This window comes from Scardinius erythrophthalmus (assembly GCF_964197995.2).
Source record: "Scardinius erythrophthalmus genome assembly, chromosome: 16".
Taxonomy (NCBI): Eukaryota; Metazoa; Chordata; class Actinopteri; order Cypriniformes; family Leuciscidae; genus Scardinius; species Scardinius erythrophthalmus.
The window spans coordinates 6,657,140-6,674,840 of NC_138236.1; the positions used below are offsets into that span (position 1 = coordinate 6,657,140).

General features: G+C 36.3%; 1 protein-coding gene across 1 annotated transcript; it reads left to right on the plus strand.

The window, feature by feature from the left end:
• Nucleotides 1-813: 813 nt before the first annotated feature.
• gapdhs (glyceraldehyde-3-phosphate dehydrogenase, spermatogenic) lies at nucleotides 814-16,391 on the plus strand. Its single transcript, XM_081388272.1, has 11 exons — nucleotides 814-1,068; nucleotides 10,978-11,037; nucleotides 11,709-11,805; nucleotides 12,779-12,885; nucleotides 13,358-13,448; nucleotides 13,541-13,659; nucleotides 13,800-13,881; nucleotides 14,944-15,095; nucleotides 15,173-15,335; nucleotides 15,445-15,542; nucleotides 15,985-16,391. Exons 2-11 carry the CDS (start codon nucleotides 11,009-11,011, stop codon nucleotides 16,052-16,054), a joined length of 1,008 nt encoding a protein of 335 aa, XP_081244398.1. The 5' UTR covers nucleotides 814-1,068; nucleotides 10,978-11,008; the 3' UTR covers nucleotides 16,055-16,391.
• The last annotated feature ends 1,310 nt before the right edge of the window (nucleotides 16,392-17,701 follow it).

Here is a 17,701-nt window from a genome sequence, read left to right on the forward strand (position 1 = left end):
CATGATCTGCATCCGCTCGCCGCCATTGTCAAGGTCACGTGTTACTGCGTGGCGTGCGTGCGGAATTCCACACTTTCCTCATCCTGACGTTACATTCATGCAAGCTCATTTCTGATTTTTCATAGTGACTACGAACGTTCGCCATAATATCCAATAGGAGGCAATGAGGTTTATGTTAAACAAATTTATCCCAAATGCACGCCATGTGAGCACTTTTTTTTTTTTTTTCGTTTTTTTGATAATTAAATTAAAACAAACTGGATGTCTTTTTTGTCAACTTAGTCAAAGTATGTGATTTTTTCCTTGGCACGACTGTAAGCAGAGTGAAACAGAATTTCTATCTATCTATCTATCTATCTATCTATCTATCTATCTATCTATCTATCTATCTATCTATCTATCTATCTATCCTTCCTTAGTATCTAAAAGTTCAAGTTCACATTTATTTCTATAGCACATTTAAAACAACCTTGGTTGACCAAATTGCTGTAGGCCAGTCATATCATAAGATATGAAAATGATTTAACCAAACATAAACGTACATTTAATTTAGCAATGCTTTGAAAGTATGAATCAACAAGTTATTACACAAGTTGTTATTATTACTGAGCATAATGTAGCCTATGATCTTTAATACTGCGTCTGTTGTCCTTCCTTTTATTAAGCTTTCAGAATTCAGCTTTCAGAGGGGAAAACGTCAATTAAAGTAACATCGTCTGATGGTCAGATAATACAGTTCTGCACGGAGCGTATGCGTATGCATTTTTTAGTTTTATTTCGCATTTTGGAAGTCTATCAGATCTATACATCTCCGAATTGCGCATGTTTCAGGCATGCTATAAGTATCCGCTGTATGCCCTTGTATAGTATCGTCTTACCCAGTCTCCCATTAGCATTTCCATAGCATTCGTGATAGATGGCTCGTATACGGTTCTTTAAAATTATTATACGAACACGGCGTGACGTCAGGTTGCCATGGTAACCACCCCCGATGGCACGTGTCTGGTATAAAATGGTGCGGCATTACGCGGAAACTGAGCAGAAGCCGCAGCAGCATCACTGAAGGAGGTGAGTTCTTCCTCATAGGTCTACACCCTTATTAGGTCGAATTATTTGATTGTGAAATGTCTTAAACTTATTAAACTTTTTCAAGATGACGTTTAGATTTTCAGGATGTTGTTTACTGCGTTTGGGAAAGCGGTTACATAATCCTTCAGTTTCTGCGTGATGCACGGATATAGGGAGGCCTTAGGCGTGGTGCATTCATACATTTTATCCGACATTATGCACATATTCCAGAATTTTATTACAAAATATAAAAAATAAATGTCATTCATATGAAATTTTAGGATCTTTAGTAGCAAATAAATGTTGAGAAATGACGTACCTTGCGCTCGCGATGGTCTCATTGCGTCATATCTTTCCAGAATGTACCATCTGCTAAAGATGCTGCGAAATAGGGGGAGGAAATCATTTAATTCGTTTTTCTTCTTCTCGAAACGCGACTGTGTCGTTCGAGCGCATTTTTGCCATTGTATTGTCTTATTTGAGTCAAGAGTTAGTTATATTTATTCAACATACTGATATTAACAAATAATGAATGAAGATGGAAACGCACTCCCCCTTTTTTTGAACATAAAAGTAACTGTTTGCGCTCTAATGCATATAAAAGCAGATAAACAGAAATTATGTCCGACCCAAAGGACATCACTCGCATCATGAAGGTTACATGAGCCGTCAAGGTCAAATATGATATGACGCATGTCTTTCTCAAAACAGTGGCGTTGTGAATGCTTTACGAGAATATAAATATGCCAGGGCTTTTACCAGTATTTTAATGTAAATTTGCACAGGACACAGTTGGCACGGTGAGAATCATGGGAGATTGTCTCCCTCATGTACGTGACTGGAGTCGTGTTTCGATGCTGCAGTGGCGAACATGACTCAGATCTGAAAACCTATCATGAGTAAAACTGAACTTCACTATTGGCTTTTATAGTCATTTCCTGCACATGCTCTGATGAATAAAACACATAAAACCAGCCTCCGGTGGTTTGCTAGTTTTAGCTGGTTTAAGGTGGTTTCCCAGCTGTTAAACCAACCAATAGACCCATCTGAACAGGTTTAGGCTGGTTTAAGATGTGTTTCAGTAAGTTATGCATTTTATTCACTATTATGCTGTGATAATTTATCATAAATTATGTTACTCATAATGCTCGTGCTATTTGAAGATTGAGTCCTCCATCCCTCCTTATTGACCTTCTGCAGTCTGACTCTGCAGTTGCCATTGGCAACAAGAAGGGCCTTCAGCTGACAATTTATTTGTCACTTATAGTGGATGTTGCCTTATACCAGGCAAATTTGGGTGTTAATACTATGATGTGAAAAAGAAGCCTATATAAATTTAACTGGGCATTTGATGGCCCATTGCGTTGATTTATTCATCATGACATCTTAAGTGGCATTGATGTTCACTGGTTTGACACTTGTGTCTGCCTCATCAAAATTGTCCAGATGGCGCACAACTCAGACTAATGTACAATGAGCAATGATTTAACAATAAAATCTTGATTTGTGCATTGTCATACAATGAATAGTCTAAAATAGTTTTAGAAAATATTTAATATTACAGGAATGCGCTACAGTACACAGTCATGCAGACTGTGCATTGGTTGTTTTTTTCCTCGAGGGTTTTACAGGCTCTAATTAGCACTTTTGGAGTTTACTGTAAAAATACCATTCCCTTCTCAAACATGTCCTAAAACAGAGCCAAGAAGGGGAACAGTGGGTTGCAGTGTGGGATAATTTAATTTTCTTACATCATACCAATTGCTACTAAAGCCAAATGTGACAACTGGCACACAAATAATGGCCCTAATGTTAGACATTTATGTTCTAGACTAGTTAAAGTGCTTATCTGTTCTCTGAAAACATGTTTTCCTCTACTGCTATTGTCTGGCTGGAATGACACAGCACTTCCTCAGGATGCCTTATAGGCACACCACCAGTAATACAATACTTCTCTACTCAATATCTTAATATTGGTCATTTTAATAATAAAAACGAGGGTCTAAAACCCTTTTCTTTTGTCATTAGTTGTTTGCTATTTTTCCCGAAATGGCATTTTGAAGTTCCTGTTTCATTATGTGCCACACAGCATTAGAATTTTCAACTTAAATGACTGTATGTGTGTCCCAGAAAAACTGTCCTGGTTTACACTCGTCCCCGTGTCCTTGTTCTGTCACTCGGGGTGTTTTTGGTCAGAGAAAATGACAACATGCTGGGTCAGATTAAATGCTGTCCTCTTGTTTCTAAAAGAGAAGGTGTGGCAGTGTGGTTAGCCAAGACGTGCTTCATACTGCATCCGGAGATTGAGCAATCCTGTCAAATAGAGCAAAATTAATACAGAGAGAGACTAAAACAACATAATAAAAGACACTTATAAAAACGATACAGTCAATATTGTAATATAATCACAGTAATGACTATAAACAATTATTCAGTTAAATAAGGTAGTTTATTGTTGGCCTTTTATGGTAGGCAAGAGCATTATGGGTACTTTAGATCTACACCATGAATTCAGCAATTAAACACATTTTTAAACAAAAATGTTTTAACTGATTTACGGCTTCTACAAAAGCTAATGCCTTTGCTTAAAGTCGTAATGTTACAGAAGTAGGGACAGATCTTTTCCTCCATATTGTGACATTGAAACAAATTATTGAAAGAGAAAAAAATGTAGGGCGGGTTTGCAGTCGATTGCAAGAAAGGGGTGGGGTTTAAGTGGACTAAATGATTGGAGAAGTCCGGCATACATTACCAGAAAGTTTGTTTCACCGAAAGATCGAGTTGTGATATTTTGATTAAAAATGACAAAGTAATTTATTTTTTTTTTTAAACATGATAAATCATTCCCAATAAAGGTGCATTTACAGGGGGGCGTCGACGCTTGATGGAGGGCGTGTCTGAAGCGTGGTGCTGACGCAACTGTCATAGTGACAACAGCCAATGACATTACTTTTCCGGTGTTGCATGAACGCAATTGGCTAGCGTCTGCACTAAGGTATTTGCATAGGCGTTCTAATTGGCTGACGCCTGTGTTGACGCCAGTGATGCGACGCAACTGAATCCACAATTCAGTTTGGCCACTCACGACGTCGCCCGTTCAAAGTAAATAAGAAACGTTAAAGGGATACTCCACCGTCTTTTCATATTAAACTATGTTATTCCCTTAACTAAGACGAGTTGATACATACCTCTCTCGTCTCAGTGCGTGCACTCAATCGCTCTGGCGCGCGGCGAAACTTTGTTCACTCAGTTCATTCAATATGGGCCAAGCAGAGAAGCTACCAAACACCTCCACGTTTTCCCTATTTAAATACAGTTAGAAAATGTGGAGGTGTTTGGTAGCTTCTCTGCTTGGCCCATATTGAATGAACTGAGTGAACAAAGTTTCGCCGCGCGCAAGAGCAATTGAGTGCACGCACTGAGACGAGAGAGGTATGTATCAACTCGTCTTAGTTAAGGGAATAACATAGTTTAATATGAAAAGACGGTGGAGTGTTCCTTTAACGCAGATGCTCTGTGCGAATTCTCAGTTAGATCAATAACATCCATTTAGAAAAGAGATAGGGTGAATTTCCATTTCATGCCAACTTGTATCTCGAACTTATAGAAGGTCTGTCTAATTAGGCCTGTCACGATAACAAATTTTGCTGGACGATAAATAGTCCAAGAAATTATCGCGATAAACGATAATATTGTCGTTCTGAGACCATTTTCATTTCATATAATTATAATGGCATAATAATGCAGGTACACCTTTTCAACGATCTATAAACTTTTATTTCTAAAGAATATTAAACATTGAAAACGGAAAACATTTTAAATATCCCAAAAAATGAACAAAACAACCAAAAACAATGAAAGCAATGGACTCTTAGTGTCTGTTAACAAAATAAATGTCTGTTAATAAATAAAATGAAACAAAATTGCACTTCAAAAAATATTAAACATTAGGCTTTAGACATTATTAAATAGTGATACATTCCATAACAGGCAAAACTGACAGTTAGGACCTTTGTAAACAAATAAAAAAAAGCCTCAACAAGCCATATCGCACAATTTTGCACTGTTACTCCTGTTACTTTGTCCTCCTGTTACTTTGTCAAGTGATTGTGTACTGTCGGGAAGACGGAGACGCACTTTATTGCGTGCATGCTACGCACTGAAAATACTTGGTTAGGATTAGGGGTGAGGAGTGCGTGCGTATTACACGCCATAAAGAGCGTATCATATGCACGCAAAAACTATTTTTGGCGTATAAATGGCACGAGAAATAACATTCGTGGTATAGATACGCATTTTCATGTGATCGGGCTCGCTGTCGCAACTCACAACTAGCGTCTTCTCTCTCTCCCGGCAGTAGCCGCAAACACTCCCGCCGGCGCTTTCCCATACAAAGACCATGTGACTGACAAGCGCCGCGGCGCCGCCTTCTCACACAAAGACCATGCAACTGACAACAAGAGGGTTCACTCCTCCTATACGCTAAAGAACCGAGCGAGAGTGGTCATCCAGTCTCTTTGGTAGAGAGAGAGAGACGAGGAAAACAAACAAGCATGCAAATGGAATTATCGCGGCCGGAAAAATTATCGAGCTCATTTTTTTTTATCGTGCGATTAATCGACTTATCGACTATCGCGACAGGCCTATGTCTAATAGATTTATACATTTTTCAATGTTGAAAATGAATGGGATATTTACTTGACTGTTGCAGTCTGGTGATGATGTGTGATCACAGGTGTTTGCATAGGGTATTATTTATCCAATCATATTATGGAGCCAGAATGAATAATAATTAGAAAATTCGCATTTAATGTTTAGCGTCATGTTACACATGATATGCACGTGACGTGACAGCGTTGGTAAGACTGAGAGACTCTGAACAGAACAGTGGGGGAATTGAATTTAGGGTCAGTTCAGAGGTGGGTGTGTCATTTGATCCAGGTCTAATTGGAGACAGCAGGCTTTTGGCAGGAAACCAGTTTCCATCATTGACTCTGTTCCACTGTTCTTTTTGTCATTCAAGTTTTCTAAGAAGACAAAAGAGGGTTATACTCATCTATTGACAAAAATGCATAGTGACACAATTTGCTGTGAATCAAATGAATCACACAACCAATCACCAAAATCAATCACTAAAATCAAAAATCCAAAGAAAAGAAGTCAGAGAAGAGGAAGGGAAACCAAAGATGCCGACATGGACATTGTTTTCAGGCACTGAATGACCTTGTCAACGTCATGTGATCAGTCTCTGGAATTTCATCAGATCATTTGACTTTCATTCATTTATTGATGATTTATTTGCTTGACCTCCATGCATGGGTCTAAAAGATTCATTTCTAAAATAAGCAAAGGCCACTTTGTCAAATAGTATTTGCAAAAAGATAAATCATTACTGCACCAGCAGTACTTGCATACTAAATGCACCATTTTAACTTGAGGCTGAATCTGCTAGTCGGTCTGACGTTTTTAGTGCAGTGCATCCTGGGAGTCCTTAACCGCATTGAATAGGGGACTTGGATTAGGATTACTCAGGCCGGTCAGGTGCAGTACATAGTTCACACACACATGGGCAGATTAGGAGATTACAGGGATGTCTTCAGTTTCGCACAGCCAGATGCAAGGACGCTCTGTCTTTATGCATGCTATGATAGACTAACTGAGCTTCCTTCTTTCATCATCACTAACATCAGCACATTTCCTGAATATGTAACATTGCCATTGTATTGTAGCTAGTACTTTTCCTATTTGTATTGCTGTAGATGAAGTAGAGACTATAATACACTGAAAAATTAAATAAATGCTAAAATAGTTTGAAGAATAATTGTATATTTTTTAAAAAAAAAATTATGCAAGCTTTTAAGACTGACATTTACAAGGACATTGGCATCAAAATAAGTCACCCTATTTCTAGATAGACATCAGCCCTTGTCTCATTTCACAGTGCCCTTGAGTAGTTTGAGACAAATGACCTGATTTCATCCAGTCTGGTGATGTGGGGCGTTGGTTGTGGTGCATTAGCTCACATTTGAGTTTAGGGTCAGTGCTCATCTTGTACAGCCTGCATTACACAAACAAGTACAAATCAAAAAGCAACTGATTCCTAATTCAAAGGGTGTTTTACTCTAACTGAACTGAGTTTGATCCATCTGAGTGAGATGGTTTCAGGCAGTTGGCCAGATGTTCACTTTGGGTTGATCGATCAAGGTGTCACTTTGATTGGTTGCTATATTCTGAGCCTGAGGGGAATTTTTCAGTTTTCATGGAAAATGCCATTGCCGTTGGGAAATGAATTGCTACGTGCTCGATAGTGAATGACTTTCCCATGCACTTCTTCTCTATAAAAGCTGCTGCTGTAGTGTCCATCTCAAGCTCATAACCTCATAATCTCATGGACATTTGTCCCTTTGGATTTAGCAATGAAACTTTACATGCACGGAACAGCATTTGTATTATTTTTCCGCATTCATGCTATGAAAAAACGTAAATTTTCCAACTTATGCAATTTAGGAAGGATTGATTTTATATCCATTGCAAACCGTAACAGAGTTCATGTGAACCATATCCCAGACTGTATTTTCAAGCAGACCGTGAAGGTCATTTGTGGCCATTTCAATGGTGCACAGAGACAGAAATCAGAAGGGTAGATGAGGTCAAAATCAGTGGTGTCTATGGAAAACCTGTTCATTTGTCTCATTAATGACAGTGTGCATGGTTGTGCACTACTTGTCTTGATGAAAGTATAAACATGTGGACTCAAAACAAACCATAGCTCACTAAAACCCAACAGATCAGACATTTTACATCAGCTATCCACATCTATGGGCTTTTAGAGAGCTATATTTTGTCGTGAGTACTCGAATACAGTAGACATAAATCTTAAAATGTCAAACAAAGTGTAATACCAAATGCATTTCTTTGGAGTTATTTTGTAAACAGGCATATAGTGTTTAAAATACAGCAATAAAGTAAGTCATTAAGGTGTTACTTTACGTCTAGCTGTAAAAACAGTGACGGCAGAAATCAACTTATTCTAAACATTTCTAAAGTAAAGACGTTAAAGATTTAGATTTCCAGTTTGTGTGAAAACGCACAACTAAATAAACTGAAAGTCACTTATTTTTTTTCTGCATTTCAATTTGTTAACTTTTTTCTTTTTCATTGTATTTTAAATGAGTGAGTCACATCAAATGCAAATATATCCATTCCCTGTTGCGTTTAACTCCTCCTCATCCCTTTTTGCTTAACAGTCATTATCCATATATGGCATGATGTAAAAATATTTGGTTCTGGTCCAGTTGTCAGGCTCAGATTACATAAGATCTGTCCTCACACACCATGCCATGCTTTTCACTCTAATAATAGAGAAAACTGCAAAGGATGTCAGGCATGTGACAACTTGCTGCATTTTGAAACCCACAGTGAAGATTGTTTGGCAATGCATGTGCATTCCCCCTTCCACCGCACTGCCAATATCAGCAGATTTCTGAACTTCCTGTGTGCATATGAGGAAGTTTAAAGGATAACTGTTGCCAAAATGCAACCTAGGGTCTTTTTGTTAATCTACCTGAGGCAAACTTTCGTTTAAAAGCATAATTAGAATGGAAATGCCAATTTTAAGTTTGACCATATTTTCGTTTTCGGTCAAATTGCCTTTTGAATGGGAATGCACAGGCTTGGGAGGGTTACTTTAAAACTGTATTCCGTTACAGTTACAAATTACATCATAAAAAAAGTATTCAGTAACGTAATCCAAGTACTATAATATGAAAGTAATGTAACTGATTACTTTTGGATTACTTCAAGGTCACGTATATAAATTAAGTCAAGCAAGAAGGAATATTATTAAAAAAATAAAAATATATTTTTTTATTTATTAAGAATTTGGTGCAGTGTACAATATTTGCAAAATATACACACAGGCCTGAATATATATTTATGTAAAGGGATATACAGACATATAGTGGCTAATGTATGGTATTACAGATTATTTTGTTTTATTTTTAACTAATTTTTAACTAAAAAATAAAAACACAACATTTAAATTTTTTACACAATCTACATATTAGTTTATTTTAAAATAGGCCTACATGTTGACTAAAGTCGTGATCTTTCTTAATTTGCCTGACTGAACTTGGGGCGTTGGCAGTGGGAGTTCCCCTATGTTACAGCGAACATCCCGTTACACGAGAAAAGACATTTTGGGTACTAAAAAATATACTCTCCTAATTTCTACAAAATAGCAGCGGGATTTCCATGAATTAAAAGCGATTTTACCCGCAGGCAGCATCCGTTTCTACTAGCAGCAGTGATTCAATCTGCGTCTGAGGAGATTGTTGAAAGCTGTTATTTGCGCATGCACCAGCGTGTGGCACACGTGAGTCATCACTGGCAACAGAACCAGGAACTACTGTATAATCAAGCAGCGCTTAATATAGTGTTATTATGCCAAAATACTTATTTAGTTAGTTTTAAATGAAACCATTGTAATCCTGAAAGTATTCCCCCTTTTTTCAAAATGTAACTATAATCTGATTACTACGTTTTTTGACGTAACTGTAACGGATTACAGTTACTGGATTTTTGTATCCTGATTACATAACGCCGTTACATGTATTCCGTTACTCCCCAACCTTGGAAATGCATGGGGCACTTCTATGATAGCATCAAAAATCGCTATTTTTAAAACACTAAGAAGGCTCGACACAACATGAAACTTTGCTCGAAGTAACACCAGGGGCTCTACACGTGAACTCGAGCATTGAGAATATTTTTTGTGTACACAGAGTTTACTGAAAAGAAAGATTTTTAAACAACTCACTGTAGCTGTGTCCGCCGGCATTTTGACAGTCAAAAATAGTCGATCTCCGAATGTGAATGAACTGACTCTGAATTTTAGTATTGCTTCTTATATGAGCATCCTTTTTCAAATACAAGGTCAATATTGATTTTCACTAACGACAAAACAACAAATTATCCGTTAATTTATATGGAACTAAGCTTTAGGAGCTTTCCATTTTTACTCTCCTCCCTGTTTCGTTGCATTTGGAGATCGACTATTTTTGACTGTCAAAATGCCGGCATTTCCATTACATTCTAATTATGCTTTTAAACCAAAGTTTGCCTCGGGTAGATTAACAAAAAGACCCTAGGTTGCATTTTGGCAACAGTTATCCTTTAAGGACAAATTGTAGAGTGCATGACTTGCCACCCCTTGTTCTGCATGGAAAAAGGAGAATAAAAGACATGTCAAAACACAATGGACCTTCTGCTCCAGCGGGCTAATAAAGTATGCAGGTCCAGTGAGCACGAGGTTTGGAAATTTCCCAGACAGAATGCCAATGGACCCGAAAACAATACAAACTTGAGAACAGTTCAAGCCTCCACCCACCATCCAGAACACCACACTGGCTCAGAGAAAGTTCGTGAATCCCACAAGCGTGTTTAGACAGACCACTAAGCTGCTAGTAAGGGTGGGCGGTACACTCCTAAAATGAAGATACAATATGCAAACAGTTTGTCACTGGGACAGTACCCTAAAAAGGTCATCTTTGTACCTTTTTTCCCCTACTACTTTTAAGGCACTAATATGCATATTTTAGTCATAAGGTACAAAGTTTTACAATAGATGATTAAAATCTTTTATTAAGGAAATAAAATAAAAATTCCAAGTAAATCAAAATCAGAGTAATGCTATAAATCATGAAATAGTTAAATTAGTTCAAGTTATTATTTTATTAAAATACTGTATTTACAAATTAAATTTATCTGTGGAAGTTGATGGGCACAAATCACAAGATGAGACTATTCAAAACGAATGTCAATTCAGTACCAAAACAGCCTGACAGATAAGTGCAAAGTTGATGCTGTTGTTCTAAAAGCCTCCTTTGTTTTTGTCTTCTCTTATTTCAGGTTCAAAACCACAATCCACACTCTTGCAATAATGTCTGAGCTTTGCGTTGGAATCAATGGGTAAGTTCACTGATCTGATCTGTCGTGACATTTGAAGGCTTTAACATATGACATTCAACATGACAAAATATTAAGCAATAAATGCAAAATTTTGATTGCATTATAATAAAAATACTTGGAATTTTCTTAATACAATAAAGTATTCATAAAAGTCATACTATTGGGAATTTTTCTGTTGTATGAAAAAACTACTTTCACAACTTTTACGAACCTCATTGGCACTTCACTTGGGACACTGCTTTAAGGCCGGAGACAGCGAGGAAGCTCACTAGGTTTTGGAACAGAGCAAATCATTTCATAAACAGAGATTGAAAAAATGCACAGAGAGAGCGAGAGCAAATGGCCTGATTCAGAATGATTACAAGGACAGGATTACCCAGGATGAGCTTAAAGTCTCCATCCACTCAAGCGCACACACACACACACATCTGCTGTATAGTCATGCTGGCAACTGACAAACATGAATTATTCCTCTTACCTTTCATATGTTTATATATTTAAATAAAGCCATGTAGATATTCCCTTGTTTCTTCTAATGAATTGCACAGTGGAATGTTCCATCATGTTTCCTGCGGACAGACAGATGCAGAAGAATCTGTGAAAAAAACAGATACAAGACAGATTGTGTGATTATGAAACATCGTAAATAACTCTGCTCTCTGTTTGTGTAGATTTGGCCGCATTGGCCGTCTGGTCCTCAGGGCCTGTCTGCAGAAGGGAATTAAAGTCACCGCCATCAACGACCCCTTCATTGACCTGCAGTACATGGTGAGATTCGCTGAAGCACAAAAGAAAAGGCATTGTGTAAAGCATCAGCCAAGTTAAACGAACATCTAAACCTGCATGTAGTGTTTTTAGAGTGAGATTTTAGATGCTTTCAAACATGTAGCTTTTGCTGTAAATTTAATGGGATTTTTCAGCATCTATTCTTAAAGCTACCATGAAATTGGACTTGGGTCAATTTTTTGAAGAATATACCTGGTCTTATTGTGCACATTCTATTGGTGCACAACACTTCAAAGAAAAAATATGTAATGTATAAAAATATCATAATTGATCAAATAATTTCTACCTCTGAAATGACTTTCGGAAGATGTCACAAACCCCTCTTATTTTTTTACCCATTTTCATGATCCAGTCAATTCCCAGTAGACAAAATTAATTCCCAAAATGCATTTTTCCTGTTGTATATCCGGTTAAACATGGAAATACTACAGATTACAATGTACACCATTCAAATGTTTGGGGTCAGTAAGATTATCTTTTAAGAATTTCATACTTTTATTCAGCAAGGATGCATTAAATTGATCAAAAGTGACAATAGAGACATTTATAATGTTGCAAAAGATTTATATTTAAAATTAATGCTGTTCTTTTTAACTTTCTGTTCATCAAAGAATCCTGAAAAATAAAAATAAAAATCATGGTTTCTATAAATATTAACCAGCAACTGTTTTCAACACTGATAATAATAATAAGAAATGTTTCTTGAACAGCAAATCATCACATAAGAATGATTTCTGAAGGATCATGTGACACTGAAGACTGGAGTAATGATGCTGAAAGCACTAGAGTGTATTAGCAAAAATATGTAAATAATAATGTAAAAAAGTGAATACACATTTTAGGTTATGCTTAGCTCAAAAATAAATTTGAATGAAATGAATCATAGTATATTATACGACTATAATATCTTCAACGACTTCAAAAGTCAAGAAAATGAATAAATCTTTCCCTACAGGTCTACATGTTCAAGTATGACTCCACTCACGGCCGTTACAAGGGAGAAGTGCACCATGAGGATGGAAAACTGATCGTTGATGGTCACTCCATCTCTGTGTTCCAGTGGTAAGTTTTATTAGTCTTATATATATCATAGTCGCCCTTCAGGAATGTAAGGATATAACTACAACCTTGACACATAGACAGCAAATATGTTGAAGTTCAGAGTAAATACTGTCATATTAGGAAACTTAGGCAATGTACATCATCCTGCCCACAGTATATACTGCATACTGGATACTATTAAAAAAATATTATTAACCAATAAAAGTTTCAAATATTGCATGTTTAATTCATTGCAATTATTTTGCATTTTTAATCCAATTTTAAACAAAATTTGCAGTAAATATGGTATTCACACTGGAAGTAGTGCATTGTGGGATATAGTACTGTTTTGGCAACTCGGAACTCGTGCTTATTTTATGCATACAAAAAAAATGTTATCCATACTGCAGAAATAGTACAAGGAGCATGATAGTATGCTATTTCTAGCATATCCTGTAGTGTTGTGCTAATTCTCTGTCTTATTTGCACTTAGCATGAAGCCTGCTGAGATCCCATGGGGTGATGCTGGTGCCCTGTATGTAGTTGAGTCTACCGGAGTCTTCCTCAGCATTGAGAAGGCCTCAGTAAGTCTGCCTTTCTGCAAGATCTGGAATGATAATATGTAGCATCAAATGTTATTATAATACTGATATTTTCTGAAATTCGTTCCCCATAGCTTCACATCCAGGGCGGCGCCAAACGCGTGGTTGTGTCCGCCCCATCACCTGATGCTCCCATGTTTGTGATGGGAGTCAACCAAGACAAGTATGACCCCTCCAGTATGACCATTGTCAGGTGAGCAAACTAAGTACTATGCATGTAAATGAGTTATTTAATGCATGAATGTTTAAGTTAATGACCTCATTTCTGTTTTGATGCAACATTAGCAAATAACAAAAGTAACAAGTGTGTTTTTCTCGTTGAAAACATCACAGCAATGCATCCTGCACCACTAACTGCTTGGCTCCCCTGGCTAAAGTTATTAATGACAACTTTGGTATTGAGGAGGCCCTCATGGTAAGTTGATGCCTGGCATGACACGAGTCCTTATTTGAGTTGACATGAAACAGAAGTTGTGATAGTCTTTTCTTCCCTTTTGTGACTTCTATAATCGAGTGAAACGCCATTTTGAATTTGATCTTGATTTTGTCCATCTGGAATGGATGGATCATTGGATGGTTGTGGTTTGCTATTGGTTGATCTCATGTGAGTGACAGGTTGTCCCTGAGAAGAGATGTCGCTGCAAGAGGGAGGGGAATTTATTCTGATTAAAGATTATGAGGGGATATGAATACAACCAAATAAAAATGTGCATGGACAAAACATTTATAATAAATAAATACTGCAATATTCCATAAAAAAAAAATAGGCTGCATGAAAAATTGGCAAAAACTAATTTTGCATCTATTATGACACTGATTTCTATTATGACACTTTAGTGCTGCTTAGAAATTAAGTCAAGATATCAGTGCTTACGGACAACATAATGTGTAAAATTCACATTTTGACTTGAAGCCCTGCCTATTCACTTTAAATGTACTTAAAACTTAGCCATTTGTGGTTTAATAATCGCACTAGGACATATCAGGATTTTATTTTGCTTAGTTGTTCAGCGTTAGTGTATTTACTCATTATTTCCATTCAGAAGTTTGGGATCAGTGTTTTTGTTTTTGCATTAAATTGATCAAAAATGACAGTAAAGGCACTTATAATGTTACAAAAGATTTCGATTTTCAGCACAACTGCTTTTAACATTAATAATAATAGGAAATGTTTCTTGACCAGCAAATCATCATATCAGAATGATTTCTGAAGGACACTGAAGACTGGAGTAATGATGCTGAAAATTCAGCTTTGCCTTCACAGGAATAATTTACATTTTAAAATATATTAGAATAGAAAACATTTATTTTAAATTGTAATGATATTTTACAATATTACTGTTTTTACTGTGTTTTTAATCAAATAAATGCAGCCTTGTTGAGCATAAGAAGAAAAATCTCACTGACCCCAAACTTTTGAGTAGTAGTGTAAGTGTATGCGTCTTTCTCATTGTTTCTTTTCTTTACCTCTTCACAGACCACAGTCCATGCCTACACCGCCACACAGAAGACTGTGGATGGGCCCTCTGCCAAGGCCTGGCGCGATGGACGTGGTGCCCACCAGAACATCATCCCTGCTTCTACTGGCGCTGCCAAGGCTGTGGGCAAAGTCATTCCTGAGCTTAACGGGTCAGTAGTTCAAGAAAGATCAATTGATTGAGTTTGATATCGATTGGAGAAGTTTACCTTCTCTCTTTATTTTGTAGCAAACTGACCGGTATGGCGTTCCGTGTGCCAGTCGCCGATGTGTCCGTTGTTGACCTCACCTGCCGCCTCACAAGGCCCGCCAGCTACGCTGCCATCAAGGAGTCTGTCAAGAAGGCCGCTCATGGACCAATGAAGGGAATTCTGGGATACACAGAGGATTCAGTAAGTGTTAACAGAAAAAATATTTTAGAATCCCACAACTCGCATGCATATTTTCACATATAATGGACAGAAATGGGTGTTTTGTTCATTCATTTTTGTTTTCTTTTAGGTTGTCTCTGCCGACTTCGTTGGTGACACTCACTCTTCAATCTTTGATGCTGGTGCCGGCATCTCCCTCAATGACAACTTTGTCAAACTTATCTCCTGGTAAGCCCAAAAACAATATAGCTTAAAATAGATGTAGCTAGGGTTGGGCATAAGCTATATATTGTAAAATACTTTTACAGTGTTTTTTTATAGATACATTAAAGTAAAAAAGAATTACCTTTTATTCATTAATTTTATGCATTCTGTGAAAAACATGCCTTGACCTTGACTATTTTACAGTATTTAATTTTTACAATGACTGCTAGGTCTAAATTATCATTATTATTTTTATTATTATTATTATTTGAAGTTGTTTCAGAGAAAACACAGTATAAAAATACTGAGGTAAATTTATTGTCAAATGGCAGAAACATAATGAGATTTTTTTAAGATTGCTATTCAAAGCTATTTTTATGAAGTTATAACTTAAGTGTAGCTGTGTTATATTCCAGTCAGCAGAAAAAGCAGTGCTCTAATATTCTTTTGTCTTTCTTTCTTGCAGGTATGACAATGAATATGGCTACAGCCACCGTGTTGCTGACCTGTTAGTGTACATGCACTCCAAAGAGTAACTCGCCATGTTTTGCGACAGCAGAAAGGCCCTACCATTCCTTCTTCTCAACACACTCGATTCATAGCTGAAGCCATAGTTGACACGCCTTTGCATTCCTGTTCCCACCTACGAGACTTTTCGTCTCTGTAGACGTCTGTGTGTGCGTGTTAGTTTCTTTTGACAGTATTTGTGTCAGTGTCGCTCCACAGGCATTGCTGTAGTTGTTGCCATTTTGGGTGTAATCACGTTGTGTTGGTGTAAAGAGAATAACTGATAAAAATGTTACATGAGGCTACTGTAATGCAGTTTAAAAAGAAACTAATTAAACTGTTTGAAAAAACAAATATGTTCCAGTCATTTTGTCTCTTATATGGTGTACTTATTTCCATCAGGGTAATAGTTTGCTGTATCATAATTGATGCATGAATGCCTCTAATTTATCAACATGTTGAAAACCTGTTGCGCACAATCTTCTACATCTGATTGATAGTTCATACTTTTTAGCAAGTAAAAGTCCTTTTTGTATAATTCTAAAAACGTCACCCTCCAGGATGTGGTACGTGTTATTTTGCTGTGAAATCTTACTATTAATTAAATGTAACAATAACTTTTATATTGTTAGTAATATGCCAAGATGAACACTTACTGGACTGAAACAAATTAGCAGTACTTTATTATCCATTTATATATATATATATATATATATATATATATATAATCAAGTCAAATATGATACAGCATGCTTTTGATTAACGTTTATTTGTTCATCTCTCAATCATCATTGTATTTTATTGAATTATATGCTTTGCCTTCCACAATAAACACGACAGAGCTTTTATCATAAAACATTTAAATATCAACTTAATTAGACATTATTGGGGAGATTTGTAATGTAAATCAATGAGATATAGTATACTGTAAGACTACTTAAAATGCAGTGTATATATCACTTGTATACAGGGCTTGACATTAACTTTTTTTGCTCACTAGCCTAATGTCAAGCCCTGTATACAAATGATATACAGTGCATTTTAAGTTGTCTATACTATATCTCATTGATTTACATTACTATATGAATTTCTTATTGTTTTGCCATATAGCAACTGTGCCAAATTGCATATTTGTTTGGGGTTCTAAATGAAAGTGGTGTCCCTCGATTATGAGCTCCATATTCTCACTATATCATACTATATGAGCCTTAAAAACCTGATACATATTATATAAAGCATAAAACACTTTTTTACGCAATTCTTTTAAAATATTTAAAATACTAATAGCCTATTTTAAAAATAAAAACGCTATAACTGTTTTCTGTGAAATCGTCCTCCAGGGGCCGCGTGCATGACGCCTCAGAGAGATGAATCTCTGTAGACTACAAATGTAACTAAACAACATATGGAATAAAGGAATAAAGCCTAAAATATAAAACATGCAATAAAGCCTAACATATACAATTAAATAGGCAGACACTAACACGTTCCCTTTTACTCCTCCACAAATATATATATATATATATATATATATATATATATATATATATATATATATATATATATATATATATATATATATATATATATATATATATTAGCTGATTTGGGGGAATCAAAACAACAATTGACTAAATAAATTGTGAATTTTAGTTATTTAATCGTTTGGTGTTCAG

Coding starts and splice junctions, on each gene's coding strand:
- gapdhs (XM_081388272.1), top strand. CDS start 11,009: ATGTCTGAGCTTTGCGTTGGAATCAATGG. Junction 11,806..12,778: donor TCATTGACCTGCAGTACATG/GTGAGATTCGCT, acceptor CTTTCCCTACAG/GTCTACATGTTCAAGTATGA. Junction 12,886..13,357: donor TCCATCTCTGTGTTCCAGTG/GTAAGTTTTATT, acceptor ATTTGCACTTAG/CATGAAGCCTGCTGAGATCC.